This window comes from Entelurus aequoreus, linkage group LG17 (genome assembly GCF_033978785.1).
Source record: "Entelurus aequoreus isolate RoL-2023_Sb linkage group LG17, RoL_Eaeq_v1.1, whole genome shotgun sequence".
In the NCBI taxonomy this organism is placed as follows: domain Eukaryota; kingdom Metazoa; phylum Chordata; class Actinopteri; order Syngnathiformes; family Syngnathidae; genus Entelurus; species Entelurus aequoreus.
In genome coordinates this window covers 8145368-8163977 of record NC_084747.1, presented here as the reverse complement: position 1 = coordinate 8163977, position 18610 = coordinate 8145368, and the positions used below count along the sequence as shown (strand labels likewise).

General features: G+C 44.3%; 1 protein-coding gene across 3 annotated transcripts in view; it reads right to left on the bottom strand.

The window, feature by feature from the left end:
* LOC133632243 (gastrula zinc finger protein XlCGF57.1-like) overlaps positions 1 to 18610 on the bottom strand; it is a 78556-nt gene that overhangs the window by 4774 nt on the left and 55172 nt on the right. For 2 of the 3 annotated variants that reach the window (XM_062024571.1, XM_062024568.1), the window contains exon 2: positions 1 to 212. This exon is cut by the window's left edge. In XM_062024571.1, coding sequence (XP_061880555.1) covers positions 1 to 212 — 212 coding nt within the window. Of the gene's footprint in view, positions 213 to 14752; positions 15198 to 18610 lie in introns of those variants that run through there. The other variant, XM_062024569.1, reaches the window with a different exon arrangement.

Sequence of the window (18610 nt, the reverse complement as noted above, 5' to 3'; positions counted from 1 at the left end):
ATCATCTTCAGTCTTCACAGAGACAACAGTGAGTGGCAACTTGGTGAGATCAGCTTCATGTGGTCCTAGAAGACACTCTCCTTCCTGAGTGATCCAGATTTCCTCCTCTTCCTTTTTAACGTGGGTGTGCTGAGAAACCTCGTGCATAAAAATAGAGCTCCCCCCTGACAGAGGAAGAAGTTCTTCTGGATGACCAATCAGCTGCTGGACGTCTGCAGAACACAAACAAAAGAAACACACTTTAGTTCAGACATGATCCATGAGATGTTTCTCCTTGAACTTTCTACACACTTTCTTCTACGTACTGTATGTGTGTGTAGTGTTTCATGGACATTCATTTAGTGCCTTGCCAGGATGACGGAACCAGAATCACATCAAACAGAAAACAGCTGTATCCATGGCGATTCGGTTATCACAAACCTAACCCAACATTTTAGTTCAATTTTGTTCAATTTTGTGGACATCAAACAGCCGTGCGTGTGCGTGACGTTTCATGACAGTTTGGTTTGATAATCCCATCCATTCATCCATCCATCTTCTTCCTCTTGTTCGAAGTCGGGTCGGCCTTAGCAGAGAATCCCAGACTTCTCTCTCCCCAGCTACTCCCTCCAGCTCCACCCACGGGATCCCGAGGCGTTCCTAGGCCATCCAGGAGACACAGTCTCTTCACCGTGTCTTGTTTTTTCCTAGTGGACTCCTACCGTCCGGACGCGCCATAAACACCTTCCCAGGTAGGCATTCAGGGTGCATTCTGACCAGAAGCCCAAACCACCTCATCTGGCCCCCCTTTTGATGTGGAGGAGCAGCGACTTAATGTTGAGCTCCTCCGAAATGACAGAGCGTCTCACCATATCTCTAAGGGAGAGCCCCACCACCCGAAACTAATTTCAGTCGCTTGTACCCGTGATCTTGTCTTTTCGGTCATAACCCAAAGCAGCTCATCATCACAGGTAAGGATATGGACGTAGATTGACCGGTAAATTGAGAGCTTTGCCTTCCGGCTTAGCTTCTTTTTCGCCACGATGGACCGATGCAGGGTTCGCATCATTGCAGACGCCAAACCGATCCCTTGTTGATCTCATTATCCACTCCTCCCTCACTCGTGAACATGACCCCAAAGTACTTGAACTCCTCTACTTGGGGCAGGATCCTCTCCCCAACCTGAAGATGGCACTCCACCCTTTTCATGCAAGAATTACGGACTTGTAAGTGCTGAATTTCATCCCAGTCGCTTCACACTCGGCTGCGAAACGATCCGGTGAGTGCTGAATATCCTGGCCAAATGAAGCCAGCAGGACCACATCATCCGCAAAAAGCAGAGACCTGTGCATGAAAGTTAACAGAAGCTGTGACAAACGGCAGCCCTGGCGGAGTCCAACCCTCACTGGAAACGGGTCCGTCTTACTGCTGGCAATGCGGACCAAGCTCTGACACTGATCATACAGGGAGCGGACCGCCACAATCAGGTGGTCCGATACCCCATACTCTCTGAGCACTCTGCACGGGACTTTCCGAAAGACACAATACAATGCCTTCTCCAAGTCCACAAAGCACATGGTTGGGCAAACTGCCATGCACCCTCAAGGATCCTACTTAGAGTAGAGAGCTGGTCCACAGTTTCACGACCAGGACGAAAACCAGCCCTGCCACCGTCGAGCTTCTTAACTACCTCGGCAACCTCAGCCCCAGTAATAGGCGAGCCCACCACAGAGTCCCCAGGCACTGCTTTCTCATTGGAAGACGTGTAGGTGGGATTGAGCAGGTCTTCGAACCAATCCACATCTCCAGTCGACGTCAGCAGCACATAATCCTCATCATACACGGTGTTGACAGTGCTTTACCTCCCCCTCCTGAAGCGTGGGATGGTGGTCCAGAATCACTTCGAAGCCGTCTAAAAGTCGTTCTCCGTGACTTTTCCGAATCCCTACCCTGTCCCAGTTCTTGCTTCTCCAACCGTCAAGGCCGCACACCGCGTAGCCTGTCGGTACCTGTCCACTGTCTGTGGAGTCCCATGAGCGTAAAGGACCCGAGTCCTTCATCAGCTTGACGCCATCCCTCTGGTTCTGGGATTACTGCCACACCTCCGATCAGCTGCATCGACAATAGAGGCACAGAATATGGTCCACTCGGACTCAATGTCCAGCGCCTCGCTCCTAACATGTTCAAAGTTCTTCCAGAGGTGGTAATTTAAACTCTCGTCCCTCCCCTTAAATATGCGTTGTGGTCAGGCTTTACTCAATGGGTACTAGGCTCCCTTTAGTCTTTTTCAAAGAAAAATGCCCTATGCTTGTATTGTTTTTTGGCCGTTGGAACCGTTCAGATCGCAAAAAGGATAAAGTTTCCTCGAGAGGTAACCAAGAAGGGCGGAAGAGTGCAAGATTTTACGAAAGGACGACGAGAAAAGCAGCTCACACTCCACTCCAAGGGAGCAGAGTCAAAGAATGCATGAGTTTGCAGTGATCACTTTGTTAAAGGTTCCTTTGATACACCTTTATCAATCAATCAATATTTATTTACACTACCGTTCAAAAGTTTGGGGTCACATTGAACTGTCCTTATTTTTGAAGGAAAAGCACTGTACTTTTCAATGAAGATAACTTTAAACTAGTCTTAACTTTAAAGAAATACACCCTATACATTGCTAATTTGGTAAATGACTATTCTAGCTGCAAATGTCTGGTTTTTGGTGCAATATCTACATAGGTGTATAGAGGCCCATTTCCAGCAACTATCACTCCAGTGTTCTAATGGTACAATGTGTTTGCTCATTGGCTCAGAAGGCTAATTGATGATTAGAAAACCCTTGTGCAATCATGTTCACTCATCTGAAAACAGTTTAGCTCGTTACAGAAGCTACAAAACTGACCTTCCTTTGAGCAGATTAAGTTTCTGGAGCATCACATTTGTGGGGTCATTTAAACGCTCAAAATGGCCAGAAAAAGAGAACTTTCATCTGAAACTCGACAGTCTATTCTTGTTCTTAGAAATGAAGGCTATTTCACAAAATTGTTTGGGTGACCCCAAACTTTTGAATGGTAGTGTATATAGCCCACATAAGGGCAAGGAAAAACTCACAACCCAGTGGGATGTCAATATGAATGACTATGAGAAACCTTGGAGAGGACCGCAGATGCGGGTGACCCCCCCCCCCCCCCCTTCTAGGGGGGACCGGATGCAATGGACGTCGAGTGGGTCTAGCATAATATTGTGAAAGTCCAGTCCATAGTGGATCTAACATAGTAGTGAGAGTCCAGTCCATAGTGGGGCCAGCAGGAGACCATCCCGCAGCGCAGAGATGTCCTCAACCGATCTACAGGCAAGCGGTCCACCCCGGGTCCCGACTCTGGACAGCCAGCAATTTAAATTTAATGTTTATTATTTCCCATTTAAGTATTATCTTGATTTTATTCTGCGAGTCTAAATAAAAGAAAGCAAATGTGAGAAAAACCTAAAAGAGTTAAGCTTTTACCAAAGGCAGCAATCATAAATTATTATTTCAGCACATACACAATGTTGACATCTATAGTTCTATTTTGATAAACAATCATAAATTAATATTTCATCACATACACAATGTTCACATTTATAATTCTATTTTGATGAAGACGGGGAAAACAGCACGTGCAACAGTAAGGAGGTTAATTTGTGTCTTTATTATGAAAGCTTTTTGTTGACACTGAACTGATTTATTTTTTTGTACTTAAAATTATGATGACAATTTTATTGAAAAAAAATCCAGTATTTTAAAATTCAGTGTAAAAAATTAAGTGTATAAAAATTTGGTGTCGAAAAATTCGCTGCTTCAAAAAGCAAGACTTACTTCCGGTAAATTAAGACTGAAGCAATCGAGCCTGTCTCAGAACCAGCCAATCAGGTGTCAAGTTAAAAGTCACGCAGCACGGGTCTTGCAAAACAGCATAAAAAAAGCAGTTAACTGGCCTACTTGGGCATCATACAACATCATTAACATTTCAACGTGGTCTACTGGATATTTTCAAACTATAGACATGATTTCAATTGTTAAAATCTCCACTTTTGAGTGACATACAGGTTATGTCACAGGTGTCAAACTCAAGGCCCGGGGGCCACATCTGGCCTGTAACATCATTTTATCTGGCCCGCAAACACAGTGTGTCAATAAAGTACTTCATATTTTCTCACTGAAAATGATAATTTTGACAGAAAAAATATATGTACTGCTTGAAATTGCATGGCTTTTAAACTTTAATAGTATCCATTATTGCAACAAATATTACAGTATATTATTATACTTTCCAAACATGTTTTTGTCTAAATAAAAATAAATATTTAAATATCTGCTTGACTTATGATTTCACAGCAAACTACCCCTCAAATTAATAAAAATGACAATTCATTTGACGGTGTTCTTTACAGCATAAATTAAATAAATGTAAATAAATTAAATAAATTAAATCACCGTAAATTGAAAAAAAAACTACCAGTTTTTTGCATTAAAATTCTGTTGATAGAACTGCCAGTTTTTGACTGTAAAATCTACGGTTGTTGTTTTTAACGGTGTATTACTGTAACTGGAAAGACGGTACATTTGTTTTCACGGTAAAAAAATTGGCAGCTAAGTTGCCAGAATAAAAAAATAACTTGTACTGTTTTTCCATTCACAAAATAATGTTGTAAAAACCAATGTCAATTTAAAACAAAAAATCATGGCAACTAAGCTGCAGCTTTTTCCGCAAACCCCCCCCCCCCCCAAAAAAAAAACAGTGGTACTGTTTTTCCATTTACCGTAAAATGTTTTAAAAAAACAACACTAAATTTACAGTAGAATTTTGTGAATGTAAAGTTTTTACTGTAAAATGGACAGTTTACTTGAAACTATTCATATAATTAATAATATAAGAAGAATTTGTAGAAATGTTAACAGATGTAACAGAAATGAATAAATTATAGATGGTTTGACAAAAACCGACGAGCTTTGAACATCATTAAAATAATAACCACCAGGTGTGAATGAATGATGGGTTCTACATGTAAAGCGACTTTGGGTACTTAGAAAAGCGCTATATAAATCCCAGGTATTATTATTATTAATAAAAATAATGCAATTCGGTAATAGTAGAAGAGAAAGTCAAACACAAATACAAATAAACCGAATAAACATTACCGGGGAGAAATAAACAACATTTTTGGGTGTAATAATATATGATAAAATGAACTGATAGTGTCATATAAATGATCATCATCATCGGCGGTCACTCGTGGTCGAGTATGACTGTCCTCCTTCCTGGTCCTTGTGGGTCTTCAGGTGGGCGTAGAGGCCGATTCTGGACCCGATTATTCTGGGGCAATGTGAACAAGGGAATGTAGTGGTGGTGGGTTTGGGTTGGGCCTGCTTGATGGATGCTCTCTCCTTTCTTAGTCTGCGCTTGTCTTGTGCAGCATGGCGGAGGTCGTCATTATATTGCGCGGCACCCTCACGGACAAGGTTTCTCCACATCGTTCTGTCTGTTGCCTTGATTTCCCAAGACTTAAGGTCTATGCGACACTTTGTCAGGTTTGCCTTGATGTTATCCTTAAATCTCTTCTTTTGACCTCCCGGGGCCCGTTTCCCTTCAACAAGCTGTGAATAAAGAACTTGTTTTGGGAGGCGAGAGTCAGGCATGCGGACTACATGGCCAGTCCATCTAAGTTGGTTTTGGGCAATCGTGGCAGTGATGGTGGGCAAGCCAGCCTCCTCCAGGACGCTGGTGTTGGTGCGTCGGTCCTCCCAGCTGATCCTGAGGATTTTTCTGAGACATCTATGATGGTAGGTCTCGAGTGCCTTTAAGTGCCTGCTGTAGGTGGTCCAGGCTTCTGACCCATACAGAAGGGTGGGGAGCACGACTGCTTTGTAGACCAGGATTTTGGTCTTTGCTTGGAGGTCACGGTTCTCGAAGACTCGCTTCCTCAGCCTTGAGAAGGCCCCACTGGCACAGCTGAGGCGGTGGTGAATTTCATCGTCAATGACAGCTTTAGATGACAGGAGGCTCCCGAGATATTGGAAGTGGTCCACATTTTCCAGTCGGATTTTGTCAATTGAGAGGTTTGGGGGCAGGACAGGCGCACTACTGTTTGGTGGTGATTGGTGGAGGATTTGGGTTTTCTTTATATTGATGGCAAGACCAAGCTGTTTGTATGCCTTCGCAAAAGCAGACAGAGTGCACTGTAGGTCCTCTTCTGAGAGGGCTACGAGGGCATTATCGTCTGCATACTGCAGCTCCATGATGGATATGGTGGTGGTTTGACCTTTAGCCCTGAAACGGTTGATGTTGAGGAGTTGACCGTCGGTTCTGTACATTATTTTGACTCCCTGGGGCAGATGTATGTTTGTGAGATGGAGGATAGCAGCAACAAAGATGGAAAATAGTGTTGGAGCGATGACACATCCCTGTTTTACACCTGTGTCTACCCTAAAGGGTTCCGTTTCATCTCCACTGCCACTGAGCACTGTGGCTGACATGTTATCATGCAGTAGTCTCAGTACCCGGATGTATTTGTCTGGGCAGCAAATCTTGGACAGCACCAGCCAAAGGGCCTGACGGTTAACCGAGTCGAAGGCTTTGGTGAGGTCTATGAAGGCCATGTATAATGATTGGTTTTGTTCCCGGCATTTTTCTTGCAGTTGTCGTGCGATGAAAATCATGTCTGTGGTGCCTCTGCTTGGGCGAAATCCACTCTGAGACTCAGGAAGCACGCTTTCTGACAGGGGGGTGAGTCTGTTGGCCAAAACCCGAGCGAGGGCTTTCCCTATGGTGGACAGGAGAGAGATGCCACGGTAATTCCCACAGTCTGCCTTGTCTCCTTTCTTAAATATGGAGACAATTAGGGCATCTCTGAGCTGTGCAGGGATTTCCTCTTCTTCCCATATTTTGAGAAGCAGGACATGGATGTGCTTGGTAAGATCGGGTCCGCCTTTCTTCCGGACCTCTGCTGAAATGCCGTCGGGCCCAGCAGCCTTGTTGTTCCTCATCTTCCCAATGGCATCCTGCAGCTCATCCAAGGTAGGTGGTTCTCCCATGCTTTCATCTGTGGGTTGTTGTGGGAGTTGGTCAAGAGCCTCCATCTCAGGTATAGTGTCCCTGTTTAAGAGGTCCTCATAGTGTTCTTTCCACCTGTTTGAAATTGCGTCCTTGTCCTTCAGCAGCAGCAGACCATCCTTTGAGCGAAGGGGGGTTAAGCAGCGGTGGCTGGGACCATACACCACTCTTGTGGCATCGAAGAAGCCTCTCGTGTCTCCAGAGTCAGCAAGCTGCTCGATCTCCAGAGCCTTCTTTGTCCACCACTGGTTCTTCAGTTTCCTAACCTGTGTTTGGACAGCTGCCTTCGCTTTGGCGTGGGCTACTCTTTTCACTTTGCAGTGGATGTCGTTTTGCCAAGTGATGAAAGCTTGCCGCTTGTTGTCAATTAGTTGCTGGATCTCAGTGTCGTTCTCATCAAACCAGTCTTGATGTCTCCGCTTTTTGAGACCAAGGATATTTTTGCAGGATTTCATTATAGCAGTCGAAAGTGTGCTCCAGTGTGTTTCCGTATCCTCTGGCTACTGTTTGGGCAACGCTGCGCTAAAGGCCTCCTGCAGCTGTTGTTGGTAGGTGGTGTCACTCAACAGCTCGATGTTAATTCTTGGCCGGCACTGTCTTTTCTGCATCCGTCTTTTCCGCATTAAGCGGATGGACATGATGGAGCGAATGAGGCGGTGGTCGGTCCAGCAGTCGTCTGCACTGGTCATTGCTCTGGTGTTTAGGACGTCGCGACGGTCTTTAGAGCGGACAATGACATAGTCAATGAGATGCCACAGTTTGGAGCGAGGGTGCATCCATGATGTTTTGAACTTGGTTTTCTGACGGAAAAGTGTGTTGGTGATGACCAGGTTGTGCTCCGAGCACTTAGTTAGCAGTAGTGTGCCATTAGAGTTTGTATTTCCGACCCCTTCTCTCCCCAGCGTACCCCTCCATAGGTGGTGGTTTCGTCCCACTCTGGCGTTGAAGTCTCCGAGCAGGATTAACTTGTCCTCCTTGGGGACTTCAGATAGAACTTTGTCCAGGTCAGCATAAAAGGCCTCCTTAACTTCATCCTGTGCATCAAGGGTTGGTGCATAGGCACTAACGACCGTGGCCATATGACTGCTAGCAAGCATAAGGCGTAAGGTCATTAGGCGCTCGTTGATGCCCACAGGGAGTTCATGGAGGTGGTTGATGAGGCAGTTCTTAATAGCAAAACCCACACCGTGGATTCGTGGCTCATTTGCAGGCTTTCCTTTCCAGAAGAAAGTATATCCGCCTTTTTCTTCCTTCAGCTGCCCTTCGTCGGCCAGTCGGGTCTCGGAGAGTGCTGCGATGTCGATCTGGAACTTCCTTAGCTCTCTGGAGATGATGGCAGTTCGCCTTTCAGGTCGATCGCTGGCTTGGTTGTCCGTGAGGGTTCGCACGTTCCAGGCGCCAATGTGTAGTTTTTGTTTTCTTTGTTTCTGACCGCGTGGTGGTGATCCCTCTGGATGCGGTATTCCAGACAGGATGTTGCGAGGCAGGCTATTTTTAGGGTACCTTTTCTAACCCCCTCCCCTACTGGGGTGAGCAGAGTGGATCCTGAATAGGGCTGCTCAGTCATGGGTGCAGCTGCCGAGAAGCTCTTCTGCCTCAGTCCATGAGCTTAACGACTGAATCTAACACCCACCGCCTGTGTGCCAGGTTGTGGCTAGGGACTGCCAGACTTCACTGTCCTGCCCCCGTTACCACTTCCCGGTCCCCAAAGGACTTTGAAGTATCCGGGATGTAAAATGGATGGGTTCCCATTCGGGAGGACGCCTGCGTGTGACGTCTTTTAGCGTGGGGAGACTGATGCGCCTGCAGCCACCACACGGTCCTTGGCAGAGAGGGGCCTTGATCCAGTGGCATGGATCCATGACGACTAGAGACCACCCTCTATTGCAGCCTTCATCCGCCTTCAGTGCCGTTGTGACATGCAGTGTCATCCTCCGCCACTTCCACCATTGAGGTCTTATATCTATTTAACCCATAGATGGGGCAGTGGTTGGCGGACGCCAGGGCGTGTCCACACACTGGTGGGCCTGCACGCCTCGCCTCTGGGGCCCACTGCTGCTCCGAGATCCCCTACAGTTTAGCCTGTGTCCGCAAAGACGCAGTTTACCGTGTGTGGCCACGAGGAGGCACCCCAGGGGTCTTGGTGGTGGAGAGGCTTTGTACCAGCAGGAGGAGACTTACGCACTCGGCTCCTCTTTTCACCCACCCAGGGGCTAGCTGGCGGCGATAGCTGTAAGCAGAGAGTAGCAAGCAGGGGCAGCATGCAGCATGCACTAACTACAAGCACTTCTGCCACAAATCTAACGCACTGACGCATCACACGCACCCTGTGCGCGAGCACTCACACACCATATAAATGATACAACATAAGGTGGCTACAAACACGTCAAGCATAATATGTTGTGGACCAAACATCACTCCATTTTCTCCACCATGTTTGAGTTATTGTGCAGAAATGTCAGAATAATTGTATCTAAATTATCACAAAACTTTGTGTTACATTGAGTTCAGCTCGCCCTGCGAGAGGACAAAAGCTGTCTTTGATCCTACCAAGCAAAAGGCTTGTAAAACTCCACTGTGTACGATGGGAAGCGACATGAAGGCGCCGGTTTCTTTCTTCTATTGTAATCCACAGGAAGATTCTGTCTTGACCCGGGATCTACAAAGCGTAGAGGAGGCAGGGCCTGACCTCCCTCCAGGCACCTTTTCTTTGAACTGTTTTACAACATTTTCTTTTAACTGTTTTGTAACCAAAGGCATGGCTGTTTACGACCCCCCTCCCTTAGAAACAGCTGTTGCCATGTAATCAGGGAAGTCCAAATAAAAGATGCGGCGTACAATCTTTCGTCAGAGCGTGGTGGAGACTGTACAAGAGTACAGCCCAGACGTTTCTCCTCAATTGAGCCAAATTAAATTTTGTCTCTGTTTAATTCCTTACTTCTTGTCTTGTTTAATAGATGTCATCAGTGTTTGAACCTGACAAGAAACATGCGGAAATAAGTACAAAAGTGCACGTATTCCATTAGCATAATCCACCCCTCCACACAAAAAACAAAACTGTTGTACTGTTTTTCCATTTATCGTAAAATGTTGTAAAAAAACAAAAAAAAAAAAAACAAACACTATATTTTACAGTAAAATGTTGTAAATGTCAAGTTTTTACTGTAAAATCGACAGTCTACTTAAAACTATTTACATAATTAATAATGAAATCCAGAGGCAAATTCATACATTATTCATTGTTACAAGCAGCTCTCTGATGGCTGCCATAACTGCCATGTGGCCCTCAATGAAAACCAGTCCGACATCCCTGGGTTATGCAGGTAAATTGACTGAGATACACAATGTGACAATATGACGTTCAGGTAAACGGAGCTAAGAAGACTCGGGCTGTTGATATAGATATCTGAATGCATTAATGGAGGGAGGAATACATGTTTGGGCATAACTCGTTGTTCACAGCACCAAGTTTGGTCATGAATGGATGAACAACACACTACGGCGACCATAGGAAGCCCTGCTTCATGTCGACGAGGCACATGGCAGAGTGGGCGGGGCAGCAACAACACAGTTCTGCAGATCAGTGATATAATGTCAAAAGGGTGGATGTTTTTACCATTTGCGGTTTTGTTTCGCCATGTTTGTTGGATATTTGTTGTTCTTAGAAATCTGCCTCACACTCTTTTTTTGACACTCTGACAGGCTTTTTGCTGTGTAAACAAGCCCCGCCCACTCTGCCCACTCTGTTTGTGGCCAATCTGCATGAAGCGAAGCTTCATATGTCATTCAAAAGTGGAGATTTTAACAATTGGGATCATGTCTATAGTTTAAAAATATCCAGCGGGCCACATTGAAATGTTAATTATGTTGTATTATGTCCATGTAGCCCAGTTAACTGCCTTTTCCATGCTGTTTTGCAAGACCCGCGCCACGTGACTTCAAACTTAACGCCTCATTGGCTGGTTCTGGGACAGGCTCGATTGCTTCAGTCCGGAAGCCATCCATCCATCCATCTTCTTCCGCTTATCCGAGGTCGGGTCGCGGGGGCAGCAGCCTAAGCAGGGAAGCCCAGACTTCCCTCTCCCCAGCCACTTGGTCCAGCTCCTCCCGGGGGCTCCCGAGGCGTTCCCAGGCCAGCCGGGAAACATAGTCTTCCCAACGTGTCCTGGGTCTTCCCCGTGGCCTCCTACCGGTCGGACGTGCCCGAAACACCTCCCTAGGGAGGCGTTCGGGTGGCATCCTGACCAGATGCCTGAACCACCTCATCTGGCTCCTCTCCATGTGGAGGAGCAGCGGCTTTACTTTGAGCTCCCCCCGGATGGCAGAGCTTCTCACCCTATCTCTAAGGGAGAGCCCTGCCACCTGGCGGAGGAAACTCATTTTGGCTGCTTGTACCCGTGATCTTGTCCTTTCGGTCATAACCCAAAGGTCATGACCATAGGTGAGGATGGGAACGTAGATCGACAGGTAAGTTGAGAGCTTTGCCTTCCGGCTCAGCTCCTTCTTCACCACAACGGATCGATACAGCGTCCGCATTACTGAAGACGCCGCACCGATCCGCCTGTCGATCTCACCATCCACTCTTCCCTCACTCATGAACAAGACTCCGAGATACTTGAACTCCTCCCCTTGGGGCAAGATCTCCTCCCCAACCCGGAGATGGCACTCCACCCTTTTCCGGGCGAGAACCATGGACTCGGACTTGGAGGTGCTGATTCTCATCCCAGTCGCTTCACACTCGGCTGCTAACCGATCCAGTGAGAGCTGAAGATCCTGGCCAGGTGAAGCCATCAGGACCACATCATCTGCAAAAAGCAGAGACCTAATCCTGCAGCCACCAAACCAGATCCCCTCAACACCCTGACTGCGCCTAGAAATTCTGTCCATAAAAGTTATGAACAGAATGGGTGACAAAGGGCAGCCTTGGCGGAGTCCAACCCTCACTGGAAACGGGTCCGACTTACTGCCGGCAATGCGGACCAAGCTCTGACACTGATCATACAGGGAGAGGACCGCCACAATCAGACAGTCCGATACCCCAATTTTTTCGGCACTGAATTTTAATACACCAAATTGTTTAACACTGGAATTTTATACACCAAATTTTAAAACACTGAATTTTCTTTCAATGAAATTGTCATCACAATTTGATGTAAAAAAAAAAAAAGTTGGATAAATACAATTAAAAAAAAAAAAGCTTTCGTAATGAAGACAAAAATAAACCCTCACACACAACAACAAACATGCAGTAGACGCGTAGTTAAATCATGAAATGCAAACTTACCCGAGCAAAAACGATGCATATTTATCTGAGAGAGTCTTGATACCAATTTCCTTGACCCAGCCACACACAAATAAGTTGTAGACCTCCATGCTTTCCCCAGTTTTTCTCTGTTTTGTCGTTTAGAATGGCGTTTGGGGCAGAATTGTTCGATATGTCTGGGAATGCAACCGACGTAATCTAAACGTAACCGATAAATCTTTTTTAGATAAAGTATTGGAATGTATTTCTTTGCATAGTTTGATTTTTTTTCTCGTATCAGCTTTTTGCAGGAAGATTTAGGCCTCTTGTGTACTCAGATAGTCCGGACGCTGCTTGCTGTACAACAGCCCTCTTAGCTTTGTTGACCACCGTTGGTTTTCACTTCCGGTGTTGTGCCAAAATGTGAATGCCTGCCAAAAATGGATTTCCTGTCGTGGGAGCGCGCAGCGCTCGCTAAACCTGCATTTCTTGGCTTGGTGTGTCCACAGCGCATTACTAGGTGTAAGACATACACTTTATCTTCCTGGTTATTGTAACGCTGCGTGTTTGACATTATTTAAGCCTTTATCGTGTCCGGAAAATTACAGTTTGCCTTTTTTGTGGTATTGATGAGATTTAGAGGAGTGTTGTTAGTCCCATGTTGATGTGATAAAACCTCTTTCTTGTTTGGAAGATACACACAATTGTAACTGTTATTTCTTCCTGCACATAATAAATATGTATAAAGTGTTTGGATGTATTCATTTATGTAAAATGGTCATTAAATGTAATATTGCCTGACAAAAAGTGATTCAACGTAATATTTTCATATTTACACATCGCATATTTACACACGCATATTTTATTAGAATACCCTTAGTTATGAGTATTACATATATCAAAATAAAGTAACTACTGTACTGTTTACTTGTTGAAATACCCTTTACAAAGCTAAAATATACCCAAACGTTTTAAGATGAATAAATAAAAGAAAGCAAACGTGAGAAAAACCTACAAGAGTTAAGCTTTCCCAAAGGCAGCAATCATAAATTAATATTTCAGCACATACACAATGTTGACATCTATAGTTACATTTTGATAAACAATCATAAATTAATATTTCAGCACATACACAATGTTCACATCTATAGTTATATTTTGATAAAGACAGGGAAAAACGGCAAGAATCAGCACCTCCAAGTCAGAGTCCATGGTTCTCGCCCGGAAAAGGGTGGAGTGCCATCTCCGGGTTGGGGAGGAGATCTTGCCCCAAGGGGAGGAGTACAAGTACCTCGGAGTCTTGTTCACGAGTGAGGGAAGAGTGGATGGTGAGATCGACAGGCGGATCGGTGCGGCGTCTTCAGTAATGCGGAGGCTGTATCGATCCGTTGTGGTGAAGAAGGAGCTGAGCCGGAAGGCAAAGGTCGCAATTTACCGAACGTGTTTAGGGCACGTCCGACCATACTTGCCAACCTTGAGACCTCCGAATTCGGGAGATTAGGGGGGAACGTGTTGAGGTGGGCGGGTCGGGTGGGCATGGCCGGGGGGCGGGGTTAAGGGGGGAGGAGTATATTTATAGCTACAATTCACTGACATTCAAGTATTTCTTATATATATATATATATATATATATATATATATATATATATATATATATATATATATATATATATATATATATATATATATATACATACACCGTTCATAAATGACTATCACCGTGTTCAATGGAGAAGTCTGATCTACAAAATTTGCAGGCAGCATCCCCCTTCCCCTCCGAGCTGTCCTGGATGAACTGAAATTCTTGTTTCCAATCATTTTGGAACTTGCAAGAGTACTTCTTCTTCGTAGTCCTCGTCGCCATGATTGTCTCTTCTTCGTTCTTCTGCTTCGTCTCCTTCTTGTTGTGTGTAGATGTTATAACGTGACTGGGCCGGCACGCTGTTTATATGGAGGAAAAGCGGATGTGACGACAGGCTGTCCTCACTCAGGTCCGCATGGGCCTTAAAGGCACGCGCCCAATATTGTTGTACGGCTGGAAATCGGGAGAAATTCGGGAGAATGGTTGTACCGGGAGATTTTCGGGAGAGGCACTGAAATTCGGGAGTCTCCCGGAAAATTCGGGAGGGTTGGCAAGTATGCGTCCGACCGGTAGGAGGCCACAGGGAAGACCCAGGACACGTTGGGAAGACTATGTCTCTCGGCAGGCCTGGGAACGCCTCAGGATCCCCCGGGAGGAGCTGGACGAAGTGGCTGGGGAGAGGGAAGTCTGGGCTTCCCTGCTTAGGCTGTTGCCCCCGCACCCGACCTCGGATAAGCGGAAGAAGATGGATGGATGCCTTCTTCAAGCTAACAATGATGGCGGCTCCTTGTTTACACTTAAGTGGGCTAATTTCTCATCACTCGTTTGACGGCTTATGATAAATTTCCTGTTACAAAACTTGGACTCACTCACCTTCATCTTCAGTTTTCATCTTTTTCTCCGTTGGGGATTTGCTGGAAGTTGGTGGCTCTGACGTCGCCATCTTAGCATAGCAGTAGTCGTCCATGTTCTGTCAAGTCTTCAATCTTCACTTCCGCTAACACGCCATCGCTCCAAACTCAACTTCCGGTAGGCGGGCTCAAGAAGAAACTCAGTCTTTGACAATCTATAAAGTTTGTAGATCGTAAAATGTAATCTTCTTTAGGAAGCCACTGCCGTTCATTCCGCCATTTTGTTGCCGTCAAAGTCTTTCAGCTCCTAGATCCGTTTGCCCATGCGCCAAAAGTCAGCAACTTCCGTTTCTTACATTACGTCAGATTTTACAAAATAAAGTCTGTTTAATATTTCTTCTTACAACAACCGGTTAGCGAACGTATCTACTGATAACCTATAGTAGTTTAAAACGCCAAATGAAGTAAAAAAAATAACATTTTAAATAAAAACTGTAAACAACTTTGATCCCTCAACATTGTTAAAACATAGTTTTTTCTGTTCAAATAATAAATAATGAAATGTTTAAAAAACAAAACATGGTTGTTACAAACTTTCTTCAACTAAACTTGTGTGGAGGTCATCAAACGCATTAAATAGGAATAGGTCACAAATATTTCTATGAAAATGCTTTAATACTCTTGTTGATCACATTAATCAAATTACATGTAGATCATTATTTAATATAATGTGGAGGAAATATGACAGTAAGATCATTACTGATTTATTGTGTGTACAATGCAAATCCTATTATTATTATTTGTTTTTTAGCCAGTGGCTTGATTATTCCAGCAGGGGTCACTGTAGTTTGTGTACTCTGTTTTCTGATGTGCTGGTCCTTTTTTTCCACTTTGTGTTGAGTACTTCCTGTTTCCACTGCTGTCTTGCCTTCAGTTCTGCTTGAAAGTCAGTCTTTTTTGCAAGTCTTTATTGCAAAATCTCCAGCCAAGTCATAATGAAGGACATGCCAGTCCGTCAAGTTTCAAATGTCACATTTTACACATAACGCAATCTAAGTTGGTTGTGTTTGTCTTTACAATGTTAGTAGTGTGGTAATATTTCAACAAATCTCACTTGTACAGTTTAAAGGCCTACTGAAATGAATTTTTTTTATTTAAACGGGGATAGCAGATCTATTCTATGTGTCATACTTGATCATTTCGCGATATTGCCATATTTTTGGTGAAAGGATTTAGTATAGAACAACGACGATAAAGATTGCAACTTTTGGTATCTGATAAAAAAAAGGCTTGCACCTACCGGAAGTAGCGTGACGTAGTCAGTTGAACATATACGCAAAGTTCCCTATTGTTTACAATGATGGCCGCATGAAGTGAGAGAGATTCGGACTGAGAAAGCGACAATTTCCCCATTAATTTGAGCGAGGATGAAAGATTTGTGGATGAGTAAAGTGCAAGTGAAGGACTAGTGGGGAGTTGAAGCTATTCAGATAGGGAAGATGCTGTGAGAGCCGGGGGTGACCTGATATTCAGCTGGGAATGACTACAACAGTAAATAAACACAAGACATATATATACTCTATTAGCCACAACACAACCAGGCTTATATTTAATATGCCACGAATTAATCCTGCATAAAAACACCTGCGTGTTTGTTATGCTAGCTCCTAGCTCCTCTGCTAGCTCCTAGCTCCATAGAACACGCCAATACAATTCAAACACCTGATCAACACACACAATCACTCAGCCCAAAAGACCGTTTACCTAACCCAAGGTTCATAAAGCTTATATATTTTTAAAAAGTTACGTACGTGACGCGCACATACGGTCAAGTTATCGAATGTTTAGCAGCCAAGGCTGCATACTCACGGTACCTGATATTCAGCTGGGAATGACTACAACAGTAAATAAACACAAGACATATATATACTCTATTAGCCACAACACAACCAGGCTTATATTTAATATGCCACAAATTAATCCTGCATAATAACACCTGCGTGTTTGTTATGCTAGCTCCTAGCTCCTCTGCTAGCTCCTAGCTCCATAGAACACGCCAATACAATTCAAACACCTGATCAACACACACAATCACTCAGCCCAAAAGACCGTTCACCTAACCCAAGGTTCATAAAGCTTATATATTTTTAAAAAGTTACGTACGTGACGCGCACGTACGATACGGTACGTGTTATGCTAGCTCCTAGCTCCTCTGCTAGCTCCTAGCTCCATAGAACACGCCAATACAATTCAAACACATGATCAACACACACAATCACTCAGCCCAAAAGACCGTTCACCTAACCCAAGGTTCATAAAGCTTATATATTTAAAAAAAGTTACGTACGTGACGCGCACGTACGATACGGTACGTGTTATGCTAGCTCCTAGCTCCTCTGCTAGCTCCTAGCTCCATAGAACACGCCAATACAATTCAAACACATGATCAACACACACAATCACTCAGCCCAAAAGACCGTTCACCTAACCCAAGGTTCATAAAGCTTATATATTTAAAAAAAGTTACGTACATACGCAAAAAAAAGCCAAAGCTGCATACTCACAGTAGCACGTCTGCGTCTTTGTCATCCAAATCAAAGTAATCCTGGTAAGAGTCTGTGTTGTCCCAGTTCTCTACAGGCGTCTGTGTATCCAAATCAAAAGTCCTCCTGGTTAGAGTCTCTGTTATCCGAGTTCTTCCATCTTGACTGCATCTTTCGGGAATGTAAACAAAGAAGCGCCGGCTGTGTACTGTTGTGGCTGACTACGTTCGAAAAATACGTCCATTTCGCACCGACAACTTTCTTCTTTGCTTGCTCGGCTTCCTTCTCAATAATGCAATGAACATGATTGAAACAGATTCACGAACACAGATGTCCAGAATACTGTGGAATTATGAAATGAAAACAGAGCTTTTTCGTATCGGCTTCAATGTGGAAGGCATACCCGTGTTCGCCGGGCTACGTCACACGCATACGTCATCCTCAGAGGCGTTTCGAACCGGAAGTTTAGCGGCAAATTTAAAATGTCACTTTATAAGTTAACCCGGCCGTATTGGCATGTGTTATAATGTTAAGATTTCATCATTGATATATAAACTATCAGACTGCGTGGTCGGTAGTAGTGGCTTTCAGTAGGCCTTTAAGCTTTTAAACTAGAAGCCCTTGCGAAGACACGGACGTGAGAGTCACTACACTCAGGACTGTCCTCACTGACGGTTTCACATACTGTACATCAGTGTTTTTCAACCACTGTGCCGCGGCACACTAGCGTGCCGTGAGATACAGTCTGGTGTGCTGCGAGATCATCTAATTTTACCTATTTGGGGTAAAAATATTTTTTGCAAACGAGTAATTATAGTCCGCAAATGATGTGTTGTTGTTGAGTGTCTGTGCTGTCTAGAGATCAGCAGAGTAATCGTGTAATACTCTTCCATATCAGGAGGTGGCAGCCGGTAGCTAATTGCTTTGTAGATGTCGGGAACAGCGGAAGGCAGTGTGCAGGTAAAAAGGTGTCTAATGCTTAAACCAAAATAAACAAAAGGTGAGTGCACCTAAGAAAAGGCATTGAAGCTTAGGGAAGGCTATGCAGAACAAAACTAAAACTGAACTGGCTACAAAGTAATCAAAAACAGATTGCTGGACGACAGCAAAGACTTACTGTGGAGCAAAGACGGCCGTCCACAATGTACATCTGACCATGACATGACAATCAACAATGTCCCCTCAAAGAAGGATAAAAACTGAAATATTATTGATCGCTAAAACAAAGTAGATGCGGAAAATATCGGGAAAATTCCAATATATATATATATATATATATATATATATATATATATATATATATATATATATATATATATATATATATATATATATAT